Here is a 25,867-nt window from a genome sequence, read left to right as displayed (position 1 = left end):
CGATTCAGCTGAGCCTAGTTTAACTGAGACTAGCCGATTTGTTAGTCTGAAGCCAGCAGACGAGTTATTAGGAGTTTCTTAGCGACTCAGTTTCCGAAGCATAATTTGGTGGTCAATGCGGCCAAAGCAGCTTTGGGATCTATGTATCTATGCCAAAGCGTAAGTAAAATGAACAGAACTGCTGTAGGTTCGTATTAATTGAGTGTTTGAAAAAAGCCATATTGCTCTATCGAAATATATGAATTCACTTTACTAAAAAAAGAGTATTTCGAACATAATTACACATAAATAAGTATTTCAAGCTTTGAACTTGGGCTACGTCCATGTCATGGACACTTAACCATTGAAGTCATCAATTTTCCCAGAAAACTTCCATGGACATTTAGGTTGGATATTCGACTTTTGCAGTCTCTAAATAATATCAAAACGTTGGTTTGTTGTTATCCGACGTTTCGGTCGTCGTTTTGATATTATTTTGAGACTAGAAAAGCTGAGAAAATCTAACCTAAATGCCTTTGCATAGTAATAACAAAATCAGAAATCTGAATAATTTTTATAACGGTAATCTTTACATTAGATGAAAGAAAGTATTAAAAATAGTTCCTGGGTTACGGAAATACTAACGGTCATTAGCTTTGAGGCCATAACTTAGAAATGGAAATTAATGCTATCATGAACTCTTAAGCATTAAAATATTAGAAATTCGCCATCAAGATTTTTAATTTTTAAAAAGTTACCGTAGTTTACATCTTTTCAGGATTTCTGAGAAAATTGTATCACATTTTCACTAAGAAAATTTGTTCTGTGATACTTGGTTCATGAGACAGAAACATTTGAAAGATGATACCCCGTTATAGACACATTTACGTGAAGCGTACGAACGCCCACCGCCCAGCTAGCTTCGAGGTACGATGCTGGTCTAACAAGCCAGTCGTCGTATGTTCGAATCTCGGCTAGGCGGTGCTTGCTAGTTAGAGTCAGTAGGATTGTTGCACTGGCCCCGTAATTTTCCTGTACTCTAACAGCCGGCTGCGAAGTCTGTCGATAAAGAAGGGTAATGTCTAAAGACGGTATAAACCCATGGCTTTTTTTACGAACGCTGAACATGTTCTACACACTTAAAAAACTCAGCAAAATTTGCCGAGATTTGGACAGCCGAGCGTTCGGTAAAAATTGCAGTTTTGCAAATCGACGTTTACGGATCTTTACTAACGTTTGGCATCATACAAAAAAATTTACCGAACGCTCGGCTGTCCAAATCTCGGCAAAATTTTGCTGACTTCGGCACTTTTTTTTAAGTGTGTATGTTGGTATCAGGGCCGAAGACTAAAATATAATGGAAAACTAACTAGAGCTCAGTAGACCTAATAAAACGAATAAATCTAAAAAGATGTTATTACTGTGGAAGGAAAGTTTGTGTTTTGTCTGACGGCGGGTCGCTGGGGAAGCTTGCCATTCTTCACAATTCTTCATGAGAGATGAGTAAAATGAGAAGTTATAAGTAGCCGCTGAGCAATAAGAAATAAATAATAAATAGTTCAATACCTTTGGTCTCGCTTTCGATTTAGGTACTTTCCAAGCATATGCCGTACGTCCATATGCATCGTGACCCGTCCCTTTTTTGAAGCATGTAATTTGCACCAAATAGTTTCAAAAGATTTTCACTCTGTTTTATTTGATTCAAGATTAATGTTTTTTTAATAAGCTGTGTCCATGCATATCGGCAAATTTCCATTGTAGTTTTCTAGGACAATAGAACACGCAACACCATAGCCAAGTATTATTCAAGGTTTTATTAGACTTTTATGATGGTTCTTATGACCAAAATGAATCATGAATACCATTATAAGCGTGCAATAAAACTCAAATTGTTAGTTGGGTAGTTACGTTCGTAATTGTGCAACGGAGTCTTGCCAATAAAACTTCGTACTTATTGTCCCCAATCATGAGGTACCGCAAGGCAGTAGCTGGGAACCGCTTTTGTTTATTACATTTTTTCAACGTCTCTGCGTTTGCTCTTGAAATTGGCCGCAGACTGAAGTGACTGATGACCACTGATAATTTCAAAAACCTGGTGAATTTTTGAGAAATTAATTTCACAAGCTCAAACTAGCAGCCCACCGTGATCTGGATGGACTAATTAGCGATTAGTTGAGAAAATATCGATATTATTTTGCGATTCAATTTGCAAGCTGTGGAATAAACACAAAGGATCATCGCACCCATCACGCTTGACAAGATCCTTGACCTCAATTGTGAATTGAATCCATTTTGGTCGAGTGCCAAAAGGTGCCCTGAATTATTATCTAATTGGCTAATATGAAGTCAGACAACCGTACAAGCCTAGCAGAGCCAGAAAGACCATGCCGAGAAATTTGTCTTGCGTTTGGTTAGAAATATAAATAAATGGAACTATTTGTAGTTTCATTAGCATCCACCTGTCAACCGGCTAGACTGTGAACTAGAAAGTGTACTTTTTTCATTAGTTGCACCTCCTAATTATAGCGTAAACAACCATCACCTTTTCGCAAATACACCTTATTAATACATAATCCATACTTTTCAGTCAGTTTCGTGTGTAAGGTCAGAAAACCTATCATAATAAAATTAAAGCAGCAATCAGCACTCGCACATGACGTAACGGTGAAAACAGCCGCACGCATGCCGATGGTCAGTCGACCATGAAAGCTGGCGCTGCCAGGTAGGTCCAGGGCATCGTGAAACTTTAGTCGAAAAAAAAAACTATGCAAACGAACGGCGGCCTGCCGCTGTTTGGTTCAATTAACTCAATTCAATTGTATACATTTGAATAGTTTGAGCAGTGCCGCACTTCAGCAAATCCCGCAGAAGAACTTTGATCATTCCGGCTGCTGTCCGCGAAGGAAGCACAAATTTGAATACCCTAGTAGGTGCAGCTCAGCTAAATCCGGATGGGAATGTCGGACCGCGTCCACACTTGACTGGCGTATGCTAAACGTGCTTGAATGTCAAATGACTGCACAGTGTCTGCGCCGGTTTAGCTATGATTGACCGCACGTGTGTTCTAAGTGTTAGTGATGCAGCTTCAATTGATCTAGTTAGGTAAGAAGATCGTTTCTATCAAACTAGGATTTTTAGATTTTTATCTGACATTTTCATTTTCATAAATACATGAATAAAGTCCATCAGCCCATCAGTGGATGACACGAAGTCTGCTGATCATCGTCCAACTTGAGCCAGCCGAAGAACCATTGCCAGTGGTGTTGTTATCGTACCGTTTAAAAACCAAAACAGCCACTGGTCTCGGTTTTGTGGCAAGTGATAAGACGTAAAAGTACTCAGGCGAAAATACCATTGATAAGGCAAGCGTGCTTATTCTGTATCCGAGCTGGCACGGAAACATTTATTGAATCTGTCAACGGAGCAATTCACCATTTTGTTTTGTGTGTTTCTTCTTCAATTTATAATCACTCAAATCAACTAGCAAAATTTAGTAAGTCTAAAGTATGATCCATTTACTTACCTTTTCGGAAAATACCGGTTCGCACTGAATACGATAGATCTTTGAAACTAATTGTAACCGGTTTGAACAGTCTAGCCGCAGCTAGTGACGATGCAGTAGAGGCACCACCCAGGCTGGGACTGTGATCGAATCGGATTGGCTCGATGGGAATCTTCAATGGTTCTAAAGCCAGTCTATTTGGACGTTTCTGCATCAGTGTCCCCTCTTCTAGCAGATGCAAGTTTACCACTTTCTTAGGATGTTTCTCCAGCTCATCAGCCTCCAACAGCGGATTGTTCCTATGATTGCCGTTGCTGCTGCCGGGGCTACTATTGGTACTACTTAACTCGTAAGCTTCTGTCATCTTGATACACTTAATGCAGACGAACCACTTAGGATATTGAACTTTCACTTGGTCGGTGCTCTCGGTTTAGCAAAAAACAGCGTCTTTCAACGACGGAAATTTCTCACCGCCTGTCACGGCGACGAATTCTAAAAATACATTTCCCGGTTTGAGTTTAACACTAAACCCTTCGTTTTTTTTCTCACAATGCAGAATGATTTACGTTTAATCAGCACCGAAAACAAACAGCAGCAAAACCAATTAGTTATTGAACACTTTTTACGCGAATCTATCAGCTATTCGTTTCGTGGACTTGAAACTTGATTTCTCTATAGAAGAACTCTCGATAAGTTTCTATTCAAAGACCACGCAAAACGCGTTGAGAACCGACACACGGTGCGGTGGCTTTTCTCGCTCTTTCTTCCACATGCACAGGAGTATAAACTTGAACTAGGTCACAGCTGTAAGGCCCGTTGAGATGATCGACCTTCGACGACTGGATGAGCTAGATTACGCGCAGTGCAAAAGAGCCGATAAGAGCTTCGAGCTGCAGGCAGTCGCAACATAGAACTTTCTTCACTACATGCTAGTCGAGGAAACGTCACTCAGTCAATGCGCCAAATGAAATAAAGTACACTTTAATTATTATTTTTGTAACAATTGCGCATCTCTCTAGCGACACACGACTGCGTTCGTTATTATGCAGCCGCTGCTGCTGTTGCATTTGCACACACAGGGCAGGACCGACGACGACGGTTCGAAACCGAAACTAGGGCCTTCCTTGAGCGGAACGCTGCTGTGGTACGCGATTGCGCGCAACTTCCGCACGACGATGCGCGCACTACCGACTCACGATGAATACTGAATGAGCTTGCAGCTGAAGTGACCTGCCCAAGCAAGTCCGACTAGAGCATGCGCTAGGCCAGCCGGCGGGTGAGTTGAAACGACGGGTGCGACGGCAAGCTGGATCACGTTCAGCCCGCGAATCCACGGAGGCAAACAAAGAAGAAAATTAAGTGAGTGTAGCGGAGGACCATCGTCGTTCGCGGTAACTCACCGATGCGTCTGTGTTGGGCGCCTGCTGCACGAGTGACTCAAGGAGAAAAAAAGTGCACTTAGCGCTTGTAGGTTGTAGCACTCAGGTACTGGTGGTTTTATTTGGAAAAGGTATTAGAATTTGAATATATAAAAAAACATATTTGATTTTGGAAACGCTGTAAAAGATTTTTACCAATTTTGATTTATTACAAAAAAAAGAATTATCATCTTCAAATTACCAATCGTCTAAATATCAGGCTAAAGAAAAATTTATTCTCATCTAATCTAATTTCACACTAACGTAGCCAATTCTTGAAAACATCCTGAAAAATGACGATTACTTGAATCAATCATTTTTCTTGTCAACGACCAGGCCAACTGCGCAGCATGTACCGCAGAGAAATTTGCAAGGAATCAAATGAAACTAGAAATAATGTCTAATTCTAACTCTTTGAAATCAAGAGAAAGGAAGAAAGCGTGTACCTTTTGTACCAAACGCTTCCCATAAAGATTATGATTTATTTACAGTCGTTGAGAGTATCTTTGCTAATAAAGGTTAAGTGATACTCCGGACCCTCAGGGATGAACTATCGGCATTTAGACTAGAAGCCATGTTGCAATTGGTTAAGGATATTGATTAGTCTACAAAAAATATTAGTTTAAATAATATAACACTTGAAAATAAAGTTGCGTGGTTCAATAGTTGCCTAAAACTACAGTTGTAAGGTTTGTAACTGAAAACCACACCACTCCGCACTTCCTAGCTTTCATAAAAATTGAAGTATTTCCAGGTATGGTCACGTGGAGGCGCTAGGTAGGGGCTTGGGATGGCTGAAGCAATGTTGGGCATTTTTTCCTAGTTGTCTTCCCCATTTCATACCCAAGCTAAATAAAAATCTATTCCGTTCTATTTTCCAACCTTCTTTACAAGAATTCAAGTCGGCTTCCAGACTGGCCTTCATATCATATGCATTACTATAGGAAAAACCCAATAATATTCGAAACATTTGAAAAGCTTTCGGCAAAAACATGATTTAATAAATAATCAATTTCACTTGAAAAGTCCGATTTCACATTGACAATGATTAATGCGTTTTTCATTAACTTAACTAAGTAGCGTTAGTAGCATGTTTTACTAATTTATTTTTATTGATCATTCTGATACATTCTGATAACAGACAAATTTCATCATAATTTTGAAATCACTCAGCAGAATCTAGCTACTTCCACCACATTATGCTCTTGTGCTAGAAGGTGTGAAAAGAATGCATCTGTTATAGTTAGCCAATACCCATAATATCGTGGTTTTATTATTATTATTTATTTAATACATCCATCTGACAAAGTCAGTGTTGGCATATGCTGAACCCAAGTTGAATCGAAGTCATTTTTCTTTGATTCACGTTCAACTCAAACTTGCCTCATCGCAGTGTTTAAAGTTTTTTGCGGACCGCATACTCTGATCAAATGGTTCACACTTTGGTACGAAACATTGGTAACATCATGCGATGTACTTCGACGATGCACGCGATGTACCTGCGATGAATTGAGGCGACGTGTTCAGCATGGATGGCTGATTTTGTGGGTGCATACAGCACAGCAAAGGTGAAAGAAACTGTGTCGATAATGTTCTTCTGACCGTTATGCTATTAGCAAATCTGATGTCAATGCGCTTTAATGAATATTTAAATTACGATTGGTGATTAAAATGTAATTTTAATTATTTAACACAATACGGCCATTAAATCATTCAAAAATATTTATTTTCGCGTAAAATTTTGTTTATTCACTTGTTTCTTTTTACTGCTTTGAAGCTTTTAAAAATTTTCCCGCTTGACTTTTGTTTAAAATTATAGTATTCGGTTTATTTAGCCAAAACTAAAACGTTTTTTATACATAATAAACAAAATTTAATGTTTAAATGCTTGTTGAACTTATATAATATGATTTAATATATCAGAATATATTCTATAATATATTCTGGACTTGGCATAACCTTGAGGAACGCTTAACTGCGGGGTTGATCTGTATCTTTAATTCTTTACACAAATGAAAGATGCATACTAGTGATGCCAAAAGTATGAAGTATTTTCAAATCAATTCAATGTAGCATAACTTTCAAAGATTTGACTTATGAATCATGATTTAAATTTTTCTATTGATTCAGGACTTTTGATTAGCGTTATTACAAGGATTTGGATTCCCCATCAAATGATTCTATTACAGAATTATAGCTCCAGTTGATATTTCTAACAAAGTTTGTTATAAATATGTTATGAAAACTTGCGGTACATAAAATGTTTTACAAAGATTCTATCTCTTTCTATTATTTATAACACGTTTTGTTACATTTTAGTTATAAAGCAGGGGCAGAATGCTGGTTTTTGATCTTGACATCTTGATATAAACTAGATCAAATAAAACCATAATTTGATATATTTGTGATATGCCTAGATCGGATTTTGTTACAATTTTTGTTATTTTAAACGAGCCTAAGTTTATAGCAAAATGCAAAGCAGATTTTGTTATAAAAAAATGTTATTTAGAACTCATCCAGTTAAATTTTTTATTTTCATTTGATTGGGTTGGCGTGTCCGAGTTGCAAGTTTTAACCACTTAGGGCAGCTGCCCAAGGGGTTGGTGTTTTCTCCCCTTATTCTTTCAGCTAGTTTTATTTGCCGACGGTCTGATAGAGCAATTGTCGACAATCTGAGACAACCTAAACCAGAAAAGAATCTCAGTTACAATAATAGGGTATTTTGCCTATCATTGAACGATTCCACCCGAGCAGGAGCGAAGAGCAAAATAATATCAAAATGTGTTATTGGAAATCTAATAACTCATATCAAAATTTGGTCTTGTTTTGGCTGACATAGTTGGTAAAATACCAAAAAATAATATTAAAATTTTGCTCCTTTATGGCCAAAAGAATAACTACTTGTGTTATTTGAATAACAAATCAATAACATGACTGTATCCAGAGTTTAGAATAACATATTTTAGTATTATTAAGGTATTGAATAACAAATGTAGTAGCACATGACTTATTAAAAATTGTTTTATAAAATATTTATAATTTAAAATCCCTTTAATCAATAAAAAGTTTTTTATGAAATATATCGAATGTCATTTTAAGATCACAATAAGATATGATAACAAAATCAGTTATTAAACTCATCTTACAATGTTTCAAATATCTACTCAATAACAAAATGTGTTATCAATGTATCTCAATATCTACCCGATCAGGAGGGCATAACAAGATAACATCAAATTTATAACACATTCTGATATTTAAAACACATTGTGTTACAAATCGGAAATAAACTGATCAGGAAGTGAAAAGAAAAGTTTCAAGTTTGTAACAGATTCTGATTGTTATAACTCATTGAGTTATATACGAGAATTAGGACTTTGGGCGCTACTAAAAATGTTACATATCATCACTGGTGTGCCCGGGACACACAATGGGGAACGTGCCATACCTTTTCTATAAAATTTAACGCAAATTTTATGTGTGATTTCAAATCTGATTTCAAGCCAAATTTTATATGCAATGCCAGCCTAACTTCAAGTAAAATTTCAAGTCAAATTTCATGTTTATTTTGAACTCAATTTGAATTCTACATTTAATTCGAATTTAATGTCCAATTTCAAGTTTAAATTTTGGTCCAATATCAAATCCAATACCATGTCCATTTGACATGCAATTTCAAATGAAATTCAAAGTGAAATTTCGTGTTTAATTTCAAGTGCAATTGCAAATTGCAATCTAAGTCCTATTTAGTTGTTCAGTTTCAGTGTTCAGTTTCATTGCATCAGAACGAAATAACGATTACATGTAGCGAATATCTATCTTATATCTATCAATTTTGCATTAAGAAAATTTTGTCGTCAATTCTAGACTTTTGTTTGTTTGGATAACAATTTTTTAAAGCATCCGACAACAGCAAGTGTATAAAATGAAAACATAAACTATTGCAGTTAGAAATATATTCGATTTTACTGTAGAGCACTCGTTCATACTCCACACTACGAAACTTCCGTATAAAGTACTACCGGAACCTAAAACTGGTCATTTATAAATGGAAAAATAATAAAGAAGTGTGGCTAATGACGTATTCAACTACGGGATTTTCTAAGACAAATTCTTGAATCAACATTTGGATGTTTTTTGAGCCAATCTGGACATTCCGGTGTATCTGTTGTATTAAGGTTAATAAAAACTTAACTTGCAAAATTTGCGTGTATTTCCATAGCTATGTAACGATCGTTCCGCTGCTTCAGAAGCTGAAGTTTATGAGCCTTGAAGCGATGATCCCGCTCTAAACTAAACGGGGTCAACCCCATTCATTTCTATGGACTTCTTTACACAAAATAATTTGGTTTTTAAGTTTTGTTTTCTCAAAGCCTGGCTTGATTTAGTCCAAAAAGGGTAAAAGATGTTAAAAATAGGGGAAAATGAGCGAAATAGGGCACTCGCCGATGACAAACGGGAAAGCGGTGGGCAATACTCGATTCTCCGGAAAATTTTACATTAGATTACCTACATTTTATCAGCTTGTATCAGCCATATCGCGTTTTTTCGGCTCGTTTTTGCCCATAGTGCAATGGTATAAGATTAGGCCGTGTGTATAGGTTGCCAAATTTTGCATATATTTATTGTAATGTGTAGAATACATTGGTTTTGTTATCTCGAGAGATAAAAAAAATTTATGTTGATCCAAAAGCCAAAAAGATTGTAACTAAAACCCTTCTAAGGATCAACCAGCATATGCTAATGCTAGCAACAAATGAACAAGCCAGCACTGGTTATTCCAAATTCGCCTGAAATTCGTTTCAGTTTCAATTTGTATTACCCAGGAATTTTGAATTATGTAGGACTATAGATTACCGAATTATAGATATACCGAAACAATACTACTATGAAATATTACATTAAAATTTATTTATTAATGATTTTGAACACAATACGCAGTATACACCCAAATTAGGGTAATATATGTATGTGAATGTACGTTTTACCAACAACCAGTTACATTTGAGTGTTGAAAAATAGTTTTCAACGTCACTCATAACTAGCGAACTTTCAATTTCAACACGTTGAAGTTTTATGTTTGAAGTTTATTCCAAAAAAAAACTTCGAGAGTTAAAAAAAAATTATCTTCTGTCGACCAACATACTTGAATAATATGCAATCATTAGATCATTAGAAAAGAAGATATGTACATGGTTGTTTCCCATTATTGAACAAAACTGAATCGTTTCCATCCGTTAGAAATTAAGCGAACTATAGCTACAGTAGTCATACCTAATCTGTAGAAACAAATATTCCTAGTAAATCATTTCTCAAGTGTACAGTAGGCAAGCAGGTTTTGCATTGCCTGCTGTTTCGATTTTCTCAGTGCGCATACAATCCGACCGTCAAACATCGCCTAATTCATCGCAAACATGTACTCAAGTACGAACCGAAGCACAGGATCCGCGCACAAAACTTACAAATGAGTTCGGGCACAGCCTGTTAGGTTTTGGCACAACCTCAGAATGATAGTTCAAGCAATATTGTAAACTTGCTTGGATGCGTGTGCAGAGTCACACTTCCAACATTGGACAAAGTCTTAATGAATTTATAGTCAGATGTAAGGTCCACAAATAAAAATTATATTAAATCAGTCCTCCATAGATGCTGCGTGAATTTTCCAGTTGGCTCTCCAAACTCGAAGAGTTCTTCAACCCGAGTGAAAGTCCGGACACATGCAGTCTTCGATTCGTGGAATCTAATGTGGTACGATGAAAAACGGCATGCACTAACGATGTAGTGCGTAAAGACCTTTGCGACGCACGGAAATTGACTTTTGCAAGTAACGTCGGTGAATCGATGTCGTTGTTTAAAATTTTTGCCACTAGCCAGTAAACGTCAACGTGTTCGATACGGTGGATAGGTTGTCAGGATCTTGCCAAGGCAAATCCCTAAGAGCCATACGAATCAACCTTCTCTGGATGCGTTCGATTCTTAACGTCCGCGTGAACTGATGAGGTAGCCAAATTACACTTGAATTTTCGAGTAGTGGACGGACTAATGCGCAATGCAAAGATTTTAGACAATGAGGGTCCTTGAAATCTCTACCAATTTGAGCTATGAATCCGAGCTGCCGGGATGATTTGGAAATGATATTAAAACGGTGAGCATTGAACGTAATCTCAGGATACTTCCGTCAATGTGGTCGTCAAACACAATCGGGCTGTGAGTGCGATGGAACGTGATTACCTCACATTTGGCTATACTCACAATCAAGTAGTTTAACTTGCACCAGTTCACAAAGGCATCTAGTAAATCCTACAACCGATGACAATCATCGACAGAGCGCACATTGAGATACAGTTTGAGATCGTCGGCGTAAGCAAGTGTGCAACCGGCTTCAAGTAGTAACGCGACGTCATTGAAGAATAGGATGAATAGTAAAGGCCCCATATTGCTTCCTTGGGGAACACCAGATTTGTTAGTAAACGCAGATGAAACGGTAGATTTTAACTTGACTGCAGTCGCGGCTCGCGAAATAAATATCGTCCACTTTTGTCCTCAATCCCCTGACATTTTAGTAATAAATGCAAATATCGTTGGAATGTGTGTCACAGTACTGTAACGTAGGAATGCTGTACACAGCGGTTGGATTAATCGTATTTAACAGATACTCGCCTTTGGCGGGAACACTAAGGCTCCCACCGTCCACAGATGATCGCATTATCTATAATTCATGGCAGTAACATCCTCCAACAGTAGAACATTGGCAGCACCAACGCGCAAATCCCTGCTTTTTATCTGATCGATGAACACACGGAACAGTAAAGCAGCAGGTCATGATGCGAGGTCTAAAGCGATGTCTCGCTTTTCAGAATCGAGTCCAATTTTAACGGATACAAATGAAAGAGTTGAAGCATCTTTTTCTCTGACGAACAACGTTACTTGGTTCGGCGACGTTCAGGCAAAGGGATACGATCGACTTTACATCAGTGCTCGAGATCAGTGGATTTAATTTCGACAAATAGTGCCAAAATTTTTCTGTAGTAGTGGATGTCACAGTAGCAACAGAAAAATCGATGATTTTTGTTCCACAGCTAGCCGGGACTGCTACAGTTGAACGTATTTGGCCATGGGTGCGGTGTTTCAAAGACCGTGCTGATCTGTACACTGGAACAGCTGGAGTAGCGGGGTTCAGGGACGGGGTACCCGAGCAAGGTTTGACAACAAAAGTATATCAAAATTATTACTAATTTTGCTGTTGATATTAACTAGAAATCAGGTTTTGCTACCAAGTCCAAGTGGCACTTTTGATGCATCAAACTTTGATTTCATTTTGTTTTCATTTTTAGTGAAAGAAAATATGTTGACATTTATTTATGATGTAAATAAACCTGCAATATTTAAATTAATCTATTTTCCAATAATAATAATTTTTTCCAGTAAAATGGTCAGTTTAAATTATGTGATTATGATATGATAGCAAAATGACAAGTAATTCAGCCTTCCCATTAATATTGTGTAACAGCAAATTAGTATTCCGTTTGATATTTTTGTTAGCAAAAGTAGTATTCAATTTAACTTCACGACATGGAATTTTTGCAATCAATTTTGATATTTTAACCGCTAAGTCGACCAAATCGAGATCACAACGAGTAATCAAAATCAATTACATCAAGGTATCACATTTTGTTTTGTCAATTTGCTCTAAAACTTTGCTTGGATAACGGGCGGGCACGAGTCAATTGATAATTTGTCTTAGTGAATGTATCGATGTATATAATTTTGTCTTGAGCAAATATATCCTTGTATCCGCGGCTGTTGAAGCCGCAGCACTGTTGACTGATATTGTAATATGTGTCACACAAACCACATTGTATTGGCACGAGATCATTGATCAACTGCTTGCATTCCCCACACAATGTTTTCTCGGTGACTCTCTGCATAGCTTGTCAGCACTGCCCCGGTGTATATACAAAATACAATCTCGATGCCGGATGTTATGCCGGATAGCGCACAAAAAAAATATCACGGGATCGAACAGGCGAAGACCTACTAATAATAAAACGGCCGTACAAAAAATCGTTTACAGCGACAATTAAGGTACGAATCGCGCAAATTTTTCCCCCTCAGCTAAATATACACTTTCACTTATAGAAATGGTTGCTCGTAGTGATTAAAACAAACAGTTTACAGGATAAAAATAATCAGTAATTACAGGCAATAACTAGCTTGCGTATACATCGCAGAACAAAAGCATAATAAGCAGAATGGGTTTTGCTACCCATCAAGCATATAACAATTTTTCAAGTTGCCTTCCATCAATCAATGTCATGAACAAAGCATCGTATGGTTTATTATCAGAATGTGAGAGGTTTATCCACAAAAAGTTGAAGTTTGCATCAGAGACACTACCGCCGTGTTAACGTAGGACCACGCAAAATTGGTTTTGGTATAATTAGGAGCTTGCTTACTGAAAATATTTTTGTGTAAACAAAAACTATGGCAATTTTACTCAAGAAAATTAATAAATTTATATGCATTTCATAAAGAGAAATCCCAGGTTTCAATAATGAGTAACGAGAAAACATTATTGATTTGATAATTTACTGAAATTTGTCATTTAGTATTTTTATATTGAAGATCTTATCAGGTGAATGCACGTTGCACCTGACCAGTAATGGCGCTATTAGCACTGTAGTTGGTGCGACGAAAAGGCAGGTTAAGCAGAGGAATCCTTGGCAACACTCTCAATGGTACGTTTAGATTGATCTGTCGAAGAATGTCGGGGCAATCAATATTGGAGGTTGTTCGGATATGAACCAGTTTTTGTAGCAACCGATTATTTTTCGGTAATGCTCAAACTAGAATATTATATTTGCGTTAGATTAATTATGGAAAATATACATTCGACTTACAAGAAGTGGTTTTACTGTCTATCCTTTACACCTTCTTCCTATACAACGCCGATCGCAGTATACCTATTAATATTCTAATTTCTTTATTTTATTTCACGTTACAATTTATTACAACTTACGGTTTGGTAAGTACGTTTCTGCCTAAGGTCAACTTAGGGTGTGCTACCCTACTTTATCTTTCGCGGTTGTAGATACTATGAACGGATTGAACCAGGTAAGTATACTTTTTTACACTTGTGTTTTATTTGTTTTAGACTACTTACAACGGATTTACGGTTGGTTACGTTGATTATTCTTTACAGGTAAGTATCCCAGGCTACTATGGTATTTCGACGGTTGCTATATCTGCAGGTAAGTATAAACAGGTATTGTTTACATTTTGGTGTACATTAATTTCACTGCATAACTTGTTCCTTACCACTCAAAACACTAACTTCTACCACTTATCAGGCGCTGTTTCGCGAACCCGGTGCTATTTCGCACGTTGAAAATGGTAAATAGTCGATATTAATCAGAATTAGCTTTGAAACACTTTCTATTTGTTTTTCAGAACACTTTTGCGATGGCGTTTTTTATTTATCTTCGCTCTTCTTTTACCCTCTAACCAACATAAACGTCATAAGCGATGTTGGCAGTGTTGCCATATATGCGGTATCGTAACAGAGGTCAGGATATTAGAAACTACAATGGCGCGCGCTGTTTCTCGGCTTAATTTGAGGGTGTCTATTCGAATGAGCGATCCTCGTATCGTGTATTCGTCATGGGCTGTCTCCAAGATAGCATTCGAAGCGCGTAGCGTGCGAATCGGTACTGTTATAGTGAGGAATCAATACAGCGGAGCAATATTCTAATGAAGACCGAACAAGCGACCCGTAATGCATTCGATACTGCGGAAGTCACGAGTCATGCGCATAATTAAGCCTAACTGCCTGGAAGCTTTGGCAACAATGAGCGTTATGTTATATGCTGCTTGAAAATTAGTTTAACATCTAATAACACACCGAGATTTTTGACATGATCGACTCGTTGAATTGGAATTCCGTTTAGATTATAAAACAATCATGAAGTAATAAGAGTAACTGATTATATAGATGATGGCAGTTTTCACTGTATAAGTTTCTCAAACTTAATATATTCAACCTTTTAATGGAATCGTAAAAATATATTTTTTCTTTAATTGCTCAGGCGAAAATGTGCTTTTGGAAACAATTTAGCAAAATGAATAACGAAACTTGCTGCCTATTATCTTACAGAAATCAAAGAAGTTGGATACAGAAGTTGTTTTTATTACCAATCCTTCCCCTGCGTTGAAGGTTGAAGACATTTTACCAATTCGATCCGTTTTTCTGAATTGCACATCCTTTCTACAACGCAGTACATTTTTTCACTACTCTTCCCTGATACAGATATTTTTTCTAGATTCTACGACGATTAAGTAAACTTATTGTGACGAGGAGATTCTGTCATTCATTTTTAAAGAAAATTAATCGCAATCATAGTACATAGATGGTGTATACAACCTGAGTTTTACCAAAAGTTATGCATATGTTGTTCCTGGCAACACTGCTGAGTGTCGTTTTTGTGTTTTTCACGCGTGCAAAGCAGTCCAATTCGGTCAATAAGCGGCTGGTCTAAAAAACTGCTACGTCTCGTCTCAATATTTAACTGCCGTCTCTGCCTGTGAAGACGAAAATTATAATAAAAACCGCATAATTGCTACATCTATTATCAATCAATCGGTATCCAAACTTTCAAAATCCACTTGTAATTGGCCTAGCTATTAGCGTTCAAAATCTTTTTTGTTTTAGTGGCAGTAACTAGAATCTAAACTTAACTGTTTGCAAACAGATAGGGTTTATTTCTAATTCCCGTTGTAGTAAGGAAAACCACTCTAATTTTCATCATTTATTAGGTGGATTTAAAGAATACTCCAAAAGCTCTGCTGTTGATTTGACTCAAACACACTTACCTTCCGATTCGTGTCCCTTGAATTCACTTAAAAGCGATTAATAAAGCATTTGATTGAAATTACGCAACTGACTTTATATCTTAAATTCGTCGTACCGTTTATAATCGGTCCGTCTGTCTGTCTGTTTGAAATCTTTTCCTCTTTGCCTTTGTCATATGCGAAAAATGCGTTTTAGGATAAATTCTTAACCGATTTTCGATCTGTTTTTTGCATTAGGTTTGTAAATCCTGTTAAATATACAAATGTTTTTTTTTATATTTGATAAGATGGCGGTCAGAAAACGTTAAAAGTTTTTTATTCCTTAAAATTTCAAAATCGGCCTTTCAGTTCAATTTTTTTCCCAGTGGCCAAACTCAAAAATATTTAGTTTTAAGCTGAAACTCATCAAAAAATCATACAAGGAAGCCAGAACAGAAGAAAAATTGAAAAATTTTTGCACGCTAGAAGACCTGACTTTTTAGCAAAGCCCAAAGAGCCGAGTGTCATTCATTGTTTAACTCAGGTCGATGAGATCGACAAATGTCTGATTGTATGTATGTACCTAGCTAGCACCAACTCGTATATCAATTTACGAAAACTATCGTAAATATCTCCTAACAAACACGGAATCGTAACTAAAGCTGGATAAAATGGGATCAAGTTGATTTTTTGTCGTATATAATGATAATGACTGACATACATACGATTTTCAGCACAAAATCGTAGAGCAGTACGGAGCGACTCGTGCTTAATCGGATATTATCGTATATAAATACTTATATAGTCGTAACGCTCAAAATTATTCTTAATCACGTATATCGCCTCCAAAATAGTACGGATATGCCAATTTTGTGCATGAATTACGATTTATTTAGCATGTATATCTGTACGTAATGCTGATTTTTACCTTTTTATACATATGAAAATGCTAGCTTGGTATGTATGTGTAGCTGTATGTAGCTTCAACGAAATTAAACTCCGTTACAATCCCTTGTTTGATGCTTTATTAATGTTAGCTTGAACTACATTAACACTCTAACTTAATTCCCTAACGAACCACCCTTATTATACTTAACGTAGACGTCCTATATCACACTAAACTCTATAGTAAAAGAACTAATTCCTTTCATCTTCCGTAACATGAATCTCCCTGGCTTAAAACACTAATAAACTCGTATATAGCTTAACTTTTCAACTCTACATTTTCCCCGAACAGCACTCCCCTCGCGGCGTTGTCGCCGGTATTTATAACAGCTTTTAATTGCTCGTATCAAGAAGTACTAGAGCAGCTGCTGAGAAAAACAAAGAGAGAGTAGAGCGGAACTTAAGTTCTATGAGAGTCCCAGTTGGCGCGCGAAACTTCTCACACATGTACTAAGCTAACTCCCATCGCACGTTCGACGTACAATGTTTGTTATTTTCCATGTGCAAACATTTGCGCGTGCCCCTGAGCCTGGCATAGAACTAAACCTTACGGCCGTACCGAAAGGTAAAACTTTCGCTGTCGCGTAGCTTCGGTCAATGGTAACCGTCGCGGCCACCGGTGGTCAATGTTACCCGTACTGGGCACTGACGCTGCATATGTATGTATGTATGTATGTATGTATGTATGTATGTATGTATGTATGTATGTATGTATGTATGTATGTATGTATGTACATATGAATTTATATATACACGTATGAGTTTCTCAATTTTGTACCAAAGTTTTCTCGGAGATGGCGCAAACAAATTTCACGAAATATGTTTCATTTGCAAGATACTATCGTCCCATATAAGCTTTGTAAGATTTACCGAAATTGGTTCATAAATTCAGCAGACCTAGAAAATAGATCTTGAAATAGGGCATAGGTCTAAGAATTCAGCCCACTCAATATGAATTGCAATTTTAAATTTTCGGAGATGTTTCTTCGATGAACTTAGTAGGAGGGGCATATGTTCCAATAACGTCGTTAGGAGGAAATCTCGATGGTGACTCCCTATGACATACTACATATTGAAATCTGCTTAACCCAGTTTCTAAATATGATTACACTAAACGCTGCTTCTGTTGACATCATTTCACGTTGACCATGTTAGCTGAGCGTGCCTTTGTGGTGTGTGTGTGTGTGTGTGTGTGTGTGTGTGTGTGTGTGTGTGTGTGTGTGTGTGATTCGCTGGAAATACATTTAGTCTTAAAATCTCCCATAGTGACTAGAAATTTTCAAAACATTATATTTCGCAGAGTGGCGCATGGTGGCACGTAATTCTTTCATAATTTGGTAGTATATACCAGAGATTGAACCAAGAATGTGGAATTTACCTGGAGATATCTGGAGAAAATAAGTTCTCGACTAACAAAGCAGAAAATTTTACTATTTTTGCATGTTTTTCTTCTTTTCATTTTAATTATTATTCTTCCTCTAGCTGTCAAAACCATTTGTTTTTCGGATAGTTCATTTCATTACCTTTCTAATGATATATATTACATAAGATTTAATTTTGAAAATGGTATTAAAAAATTGATTTGAAACTAAGCGTTTAATGGCAAAAATCGTATGTTTCATACCGTTTTTCAACTTTGACAGCCTCTATCTCAGAAACAACATCTTGTTATTTTAGATTTTTCTTAATTGAAGTGTTTACCATAAATAGAAAAATTCATTAGCGGATTAGTGAAAGTCAGTTTTCTGATATTTGTCCGCCTGATATCTCATAGTGGGATGGACGTAGAACGAAAGTTGATCTTGAAGTACCATCAAATGACAATTGCGTCCAAGCTCGCAATGTCGGTAAGATCCAGCGAGCAATCGGACAGTTGAACTCTAACTTAGCTGCCGGAAAGATCCGTCAACATCCTACAAACATGGCAACGAATCCTTGGTAATAGCACTTTATTGGATAATTTCTAGCATTCGAGAGGAGAAAAAACTACCGGATGAAGGAATGGAAGAAGTGGTTTGGTTTGACTTCTGCCATTACCTTCACATTACGCTGGTTAACGCAACCTACAAGGTGCTCTCCTAAGTCTTTTTAAGTCGTCTATTCCCAATAGGTAAAAAATTACGAAGAGAGTATTTGGCGTTTTCAGATTTTTAATCTCCTAAAAACCCTCCAGCAATGTCGGGCGGGAGTATAACGTGACCGCGCATCATATTTTCAAGGCAACGTACTATACAACCGAACTGGGACAGCCATGGAACGCGGCTACTAAAGCTAAGCTGCTCAAAGACAACTTCACGTACCTTCGGATCGAACAGAGAAAACTCAACTTCTCCTCCTATGCGCAGTGGATCGCAGATATAGGTGTAACTTTGAACCACAGTCCAGCCTGCTGTGGTTCAAAGGTTCAACAATACCCGCGATATTCCGCGATATCCGCGATGTTCTGGTTGAGCGTATTCGTTAACCTATTACACCACTAGGCTGTCTGATATTCCGTAGTCTAACATCAAATTTTGTTGCGCTCATCCAACTTTGTCATTCCAATCATATCTAACTACATTTTACTTCATGAAACATTAAATTTTGGAGCGAGCCTTGGCTCAGTCAGGCAGATAAAAACCCAAAAGTAGAAAATAGTTTAAATTTTATGAAGAAAATTTTAAATTTTAAGAACATAGACTTACTGAGTAGACTGAAAGGAATTAAACTTATTCCAAACAACTCGTAGAAAGTTCATAGCAGAGAAAAACGGTGTCCGCTACATGAATGAATCACACATGAGCAGCAGCTTTATGTGCTCTGCCCGGCACTCACAACAACGAAATTGAGTGCACTAGCTGTTTAATCAGGCGAAACAAAGTGCTAAGAGCTAAGTAAAGATAAGCAAAGCGAACGTTAACCGAACTCACTACGAACACCAGCTGATGATGTTGTCTTTTGTCTTGAACAGCCAGCCAGGTCAATCCAGAGCTTATAGTACATACCTACCTACATATGCCAGTTCCAGTCGAGCAAGCGATAAAACACCAATCCAACCGGCACGGTATTTTAGCACATCGAACTCCACTTCCCGAAACGAGTCACGAAGAAGCGATTGATTGAAGGAAGCCTACGCTAGTAGAGTACGACGACGATCATCACAAAGACAATGAATGAAACGGACGCAGACAAAACTGTTTTTTTTTCGTAGTTTACTGTCTCTCATAATGAAGTCACCAACCCAGCAGCGTCCATTTAATATCAATTGATCGGTGGAGTAAAACCCGATGAAAATTTGGATAAAATGCAAAACGATAAAGTATGGGAACCGTTAATTATTTAGGAATTAACTGTATGTAGAACTAACTGGATCGTGTTGATCAATTTTGCTTGTTGCCCAACGAGCTTGATCGTCTCAGAGAAGGATCTAAATAATATATGTATTTTTATGTTATTTTCTGTATTTAAGGGGCACTTGCTATAATATTTTTTCTGATTATTAGGATGTTGTTTCTACATTTTTTTTTTGATTGGTCAAAAAAAAAACTGTGAAAAAATGTAGCATGCCAACGTCTAAGACCCAATTATTATCATCTTCTATAAGGTATTATTTGAGCTGATCATTACGTCAAATTGGCTACATTTCGTCAACCCTCGGAATCCTGACGAGAGCAACGATAACCTATCATCAAATGTAACGAACCTGACCGACACTGTGTGGTGACGGTGCATAAGAATTTTTGATTATTTTGCTCGCGGAAAAACCAGAGCTCGGTTCTTCTTTCAGTAGCAGGCCCATCAGAGTACATCGACGATAACCGAAGTGGCCTGAATCGTGGTGGCACGATCACTTTCGAAAGAGAGACAGAGAGAACACATCGTTTGTTGACCTTGCCTGGTCGACAACGACGGTTAGCAACTGACAGCCGCGGTTTGTTTTGTCATTATTTTGTTTGGATTCTGATTCTGTGGCCAAAAGTTATTTTAATTTTAATTGAGAGAAATGACTTCTTTGTTTTAAAACCTTGTTTTGTTCAATAATTTACAGTGCCATTGTCATCCCATGCCATTGACCTAAAAGCACTTCGAACGATCCTAATTAAGCCTAGTCGAACAATTCTTCACACGGCTCTAATCTGTCACATATGTAACTCCTATCAGCAAGCGACACAAAAGAGTGAAACAAACGAGCCATTAACTTACTTTTGATTCCCCACCTGTTGAAGAAGGCTTCCACGATTGCGAAAAATGCTTATACTTCGGTCGTAGATAATCCTAATCTGAATCGGCGATTCCCGTTTCTTCTTCATACAGTACTTTTACCATCCTCGATTGAACCGTACTTTTGGTAATTTATTATTCGAATGAGGTAATAAGAAAAAAAAGCAAAACAACGTGCGTAGAGATAAGCCACTTGTGTAGTGCACGAATTTGCAAAATTTTGCATGATTAGACTAATGTCAGACAACCAGGATCGAAAGTTCAAGGAAATTTCATTCTGTCAAATCACTCGAAACAAAAATAAAAGAAGCCGGGCTCTTATCTAAAAAGTTTTTATTAATTGAAAATCAGCGCTGATGTCTAATAAATAAAATTATTCGTAACACACATTACCTTTCGCGCGAAAAAAGAGAAGAGATTGGCTTCTGTTTCCGACTGGGTCCTACTGGTGGTACAAAACTTAAATCTATAGATGGATTAAGATTCCTCGCGCAGGTGGGAACTTACCAGTTAATACGAAGGTGTATGAATATGATTTGCTTACATCTACCAGAATGGGCTATTTCGTGTAATCACAGACGTTTGCGCTTTTGCTTGTTTGGACACTCGCGAATGTTTCATCCGAGTGTAAGTGAATGTTTGAAATGATTTGATGATTACGTTAGCTTTTAAATGAACAATGAACTTAAGATCTGAGTTTCTGCAGAAATACTTCATCTGAAAAAGGGTGCTACGCTCCTTCAATATAAAATATCAGAATGTTAAAAGTTTAAGTCGAATGGTAAGAGACTCGCGCACTTATTTTTCTAATAAGCGGCGAAGATAAGGTAGGATGAGGACTAATTGAAAATATTAAATTCAATCGGCTTAAACTATCTAGAAGAGAGTTGGATTAGTTGCTTCAGTACTCGAAATGGTAACTTTAAAGTACATTGCACTACGTAATCGTTCCGGACGATTCATTTAAGCCGAACTGCTTTAAAAACCTGTTACCGCTTGTTCAGTTTGTACCACAGCACGAAGATGGTTCCGATGTACATCGTGATCACAATCGACACGATCAGCAGGAAGTTCTGCTCCATGTCCACGTGTTCGATGTCCATGTCCTTCTGGAATAGAACCGGATTCTTGAAGTGACAGTAGATTTGCGTTTCCGGACAGTACAGATCCTCCCGGTTCATGCCGTAGACGGAGTTCAGGATGCCGTGAAAGCTGGCCCGATAGTAGCTGATGTGCCACATCCACTTGAACAGTGGCGTGATGTCCACGTAGCGGGTGCAAAAGCCAAATACGGAGAACAGTACCGCCAGTATGGGACCGATGAAGACGGCCAGCTATGGAAGAGATGAGAAAACATCAAGAATCGTTAGTTTTGATGGGTTTGAGGGAATAGCTGAAACTTTATTAATAAAAAATTTGATTCTTTCATTACGATTTTAATCTACATTCCAAAAGTTAGTAACAAAACTGTATTTTCAGTTGACATAAACATTGGCACACTAGAGGGCGTGCTCAGGAACACTCCCAGCATAATCAAAAGGGGAACCCGACCATTCAAAAGAATATTTTGGTCTGAAAAATCGGGGAATCGTATGATGGCGAACCTATTATTACTTACAACAAAAATACCAGCCGATTAGGCTGAAAACTCCGAACTTTCGGGTGCAATTGGATTTAAAATCAAAGTTGAAATGACTAGAAATTACACTTGTTTCTAGACTAGAAATTAGAGTTGAAATGGGACTTGACACGGGGTATTAAATTAAACTTTAATTCGGACTAATTAAGGCGTGAAGGTTTATTTCATATTGAACTAAAATTTTGACCTGAAATTGGAAATGAAATTGGATTTAAATTGGTCTTGAGATTAGACTTGAAATTGGAATTCACAGGTTACTAGAAATCAGAGTTTCAATTTGATTTAAAATTGACATTAAATTAAAACTTGAAATTTGGCTTTAAATCGGACAAGCAATTGGACTTAAAATTGAACTTGACATTAGACATTAGATTGACTTGAATTTGGACATGGACTCGAAATCATCCACGACGTTTTACTTAAAATTAGGATTAACATATATCGTCTTGATTGAAGTTTTTAGAGCGTCTTAGTGGAATACGAAGATTGAAATTAAAGAAAACTGTTTTCAAGACTGAATTCCATGATTAGGTTTATTAACGACAGATGCTTATTTTTCCTGCATGCCATAGACGAAATATGTATCTGTCGTAAATTCACTTAACCGTCTAATGGGTAAGACCGTCTGTAGACGACCCTCGCTTTTGGAGCTCTAGAGCCACATATGCAATTTGTCTTGAATTGACAACATGAAAAATATGTTCAGAACAGATTTTCTGACATTTTGATATTAATATCACAACATTCTGACCATGCGTTCAAAAGTTATCATCTTTGAAAAACCTTTTTAAAATTCCGAAAAAATTATTTTTTCCATATTTCCATTTTTTCCAATATTTTTCCATGAAAATCAACACTCGAGCTTCTTTTGAGTGTACTTTCATGATAAACTAGTCATTTGCTTGATCGCATCGTTTTTACGATGTTGCCCGTTAGCGGAATTCAGTCGTGAACAAAGTTTTGTTTAATTTTACTATTCCGTCATACTCTCTCACATGTTTTATCTTTTCTGTTTCTTTACTGTTTTCAGTCCCGTTTTTTGACTTTTTGCTTCGTTTTTCCTCTTTTCTGCACCGATTTCTTGAATTTTTATTTCACTTTTCTCATTTTTCCTTCCATTTTCCTTTCTTTCTGTCATCTTTCTTTCTTCTGTCTCATGTTTTCTTTTTCATTCTTCCGGTTTTCTTCGTATCCTGCCTCATTTTTACGTATTTTCAGTTTTTGCTCTTGTTTTTCGTCTACATTTGTCCAGTTTTCCTCTTTCAGATTGACTGAAGTTTTTGGAGCGTTTCGTTTTCATCTTTTTCTTTACATTTCCCTTTACTGGGGTCAGTTTCTTTTTTTCTATCTTCTTTTTCCGTCCATTTTCTGTTTCCATTTGGTCTATTCTCCCACCCTCTTTGACCCGTTTTCCCCGTTTTCCACGTCTCTCTCTCTCTCTCTCTCTCTCTCTCTCTCTCTCTCTCTCTCTCTCTCTCTCGATAGTCTCCTTTTCCTTCTGGATTCTCTTGTTTTCTGTTGCGTTTTCTCTCTTTTCCTTTCCCGTTTGATTCGTTTTTCCTTTTTGTTGCCTGTTATTTCCTCTCATTCTTTCCTGTTGCGTTTTCTCTCTTTTCCTTTCCCGTTTGATTCGTTTTTCCTTTTTGTTGCCTGTTATTTCCTCTCATTCTTTCCTTCCTGTCTCGTTTTTCGCCCTTTCTTCTAGTTTCCGTCTGTTTTTGTGTTCCGTTGATCGTATTTTTCTTTCATTATCTGGCTCGTTTTTCCTCTTTTTCCGTCTGTTTTTTTGTTTTCTGTCCCGTTAGCCCTTTTTCTCTTTTTCTATTGTTTTCGCTTGTTCTGTCCCTGCTTTTCTGTCCCGTTCTGTTTCTCGATTTTATCCTATTTGTCTTCTGTTTCATTTTTTATTCTCTATTTTTCTTTTGTCTTGTTCTCGTTTTTTCTCTGTTTCTTTTCCTCCTTTTCTATCCTGTTTCTCGAATTTTATTTCGTTTTTCTCCTATTCATACCAGTTTGTTCCCATTTTTTCCTCGTTTCTCTTTATTTTTTTTCAAGTTTTTCTCTGTGCTCCCTCTTTTTCTGTCCAGTCTCCTCTTTTTTGCCTCGATTTACGGTTTTTCCATCCGTTTCCTTCTTTTTCAACTTTTCTTTATGTGTTTTATGTCGCGTTTTCCTTCCTGTTAAAAACTTAACTTAGACCAGGGCTTAATTTCTAAATGTTTAAATCTAAATCTTAAATCTACTTAAATCTACTTGAAGATTTGTATGCCACTTGCATGCAATTTAATCTAAATTCATTAAGGGGGCATAGTACTTTCTCAATTTAAAAAAATCGAAATTTTTTTTATTGATTACTAGCTGACCCGACAAACTTCGTATTGCCACAAATTAACCTGTGTTGTACATAAATCATGAATCTCGGATGATCTTTGTCACTTCTCGAGTTTTGCAAGCCCCCCAGTGGGCGGCGCTTCCGACGGCGGGTCACCGGCAACACTCGCGACCGGCTCGTCCTGAATGATCTAGTGTTACTATAGATAGTTTTTGTGGTCTTGTTATTGATTAATGTTTTATGGAAGAGTCTCGAATTTCTCGAGTTGGATTAGTTTTTAAGTTTCGCAAAAATTTCTGTTTTATTTGTATGAGAGTCCATATCCCCCTACCACAGGGGTGAGAGGTCTCTAACTATCATAAAATAAATTCAAGACTCAAAAATCTCCTACATGCTAAATTTGGTTCCATTTGCTTGATTAGTACTCAAATTATAAGGAAATTTGTATTTCATTTGTATGGGAGCCCACCCTCTTAAAAGGGAAAGGGGTCGTAATACACCACAGAAAAAAAATTCTGCCATCTAAAACTCTCACATGCCAAATTTGGTTCCATTTGCTTGATTAGTTCTAAAGTTATGAGCAAATTTGTATTTCGTTTGAATGGGAGCCCCCCCCCCCCCCCTCCTAAAAAGGTAAGAAGTCCTAATTCATCATGGGAAAAATGGTTGCCTCCAAAAACACCCACATGCCAAATATGGTTCCATTTGCTTGATTAGTTCTCGAATTATGAGGAAATTTGTATTTCATTTGTATAGAAGACCCCCCTCTTGAAGTGTGGAAGGATCCTAATTCACCGTAGAAAATATTTTTGCCTCCAAAAACCTCCACATGCCGAATTTGGTTCTATTTGCTTGATTAGTTCTCGAGTTATGGGGAAATTTGTATTTCATTTGTATTGGAGCCCCCCCTCCTAATGTGGGAAGAGGTCCTAATTCATCACAGAAAAAATTCTTGCCTCCAAAAACACCTACACGCCAAATTTGGTTCCATTTGCTGGATTAGTTCTCGAGTTATGAGGAAATTT

At 37.2% G+C, this 25,867-nt stretch overlaps 2 protein-coding genes across 3 annotated transcripts in view; both read right to left on the bottom strand.

Annotated features, from left to right (window-relative positions):
• Nucleotides 1-4,633, bottom strand: part of LOC128744153 (ATP-binding cassette subfamily G member 4-like) — a 29,250-nt gene extending 24,617 nt beyond the window's left edge. The window contains exon 1 of the mRNA XM_053840957.1: nucleotides 3,503-4,633. Coding sequence (XP_053696932.1) covers nucleotides 3,503-3,845 — 343 coding nt within the window. The 5' untranslated portion in view covers nucleotides 3,846-4,633. The remainder of the gene's footprint in view (nucleotides 1-3,502) is intronic.
• A 16,575-nt stretch (nucleotides 4,634-21,208) lies between these two features.
• LOC128744152 (ATP-binding cassette sub-family G member 1) overlaps nucleotides 21,209-25,867 on the bottom strand; it is an 84,607-nt gene continuing 79,948 nt past the window's right edge. For both annotated transcript variants that reach the window (XM_053840955.1, XM_053840956.1), the window contains one exon: nucleotides 21,209-22,205. In XM_053840955.1, the coding sequence (XP_053696930.1) occupies nucleotides 21,861-22,205 (345 nt within the window). In that variant the 3' untranslated portion in view covers nucleotides 21,209-21,860. The remainder of the gene's footprint in view (nucleotides 22,206-25,867) is intronic.

The sequence above is a fragment of the Sabethes cyaneus genome, chromosome 3, assembly GCF_943734655.1.
Source record: "Sabethes cyaneus chromosome 3, idSabCyanKW18_F2, whole genome shotgun sequence".
NCBI classification, from domain to species: domain Eukaryota; kingdom Metazoa; phylum Arthropoda; class Insecta; order Diptera; family Culicidae; genus Sabethes; species Sabethes cyaneus.
Note: the sequence above shows the minus strand (reverse complement) of the source record. Positions and strands in the feature narration are given on the sequence as shown.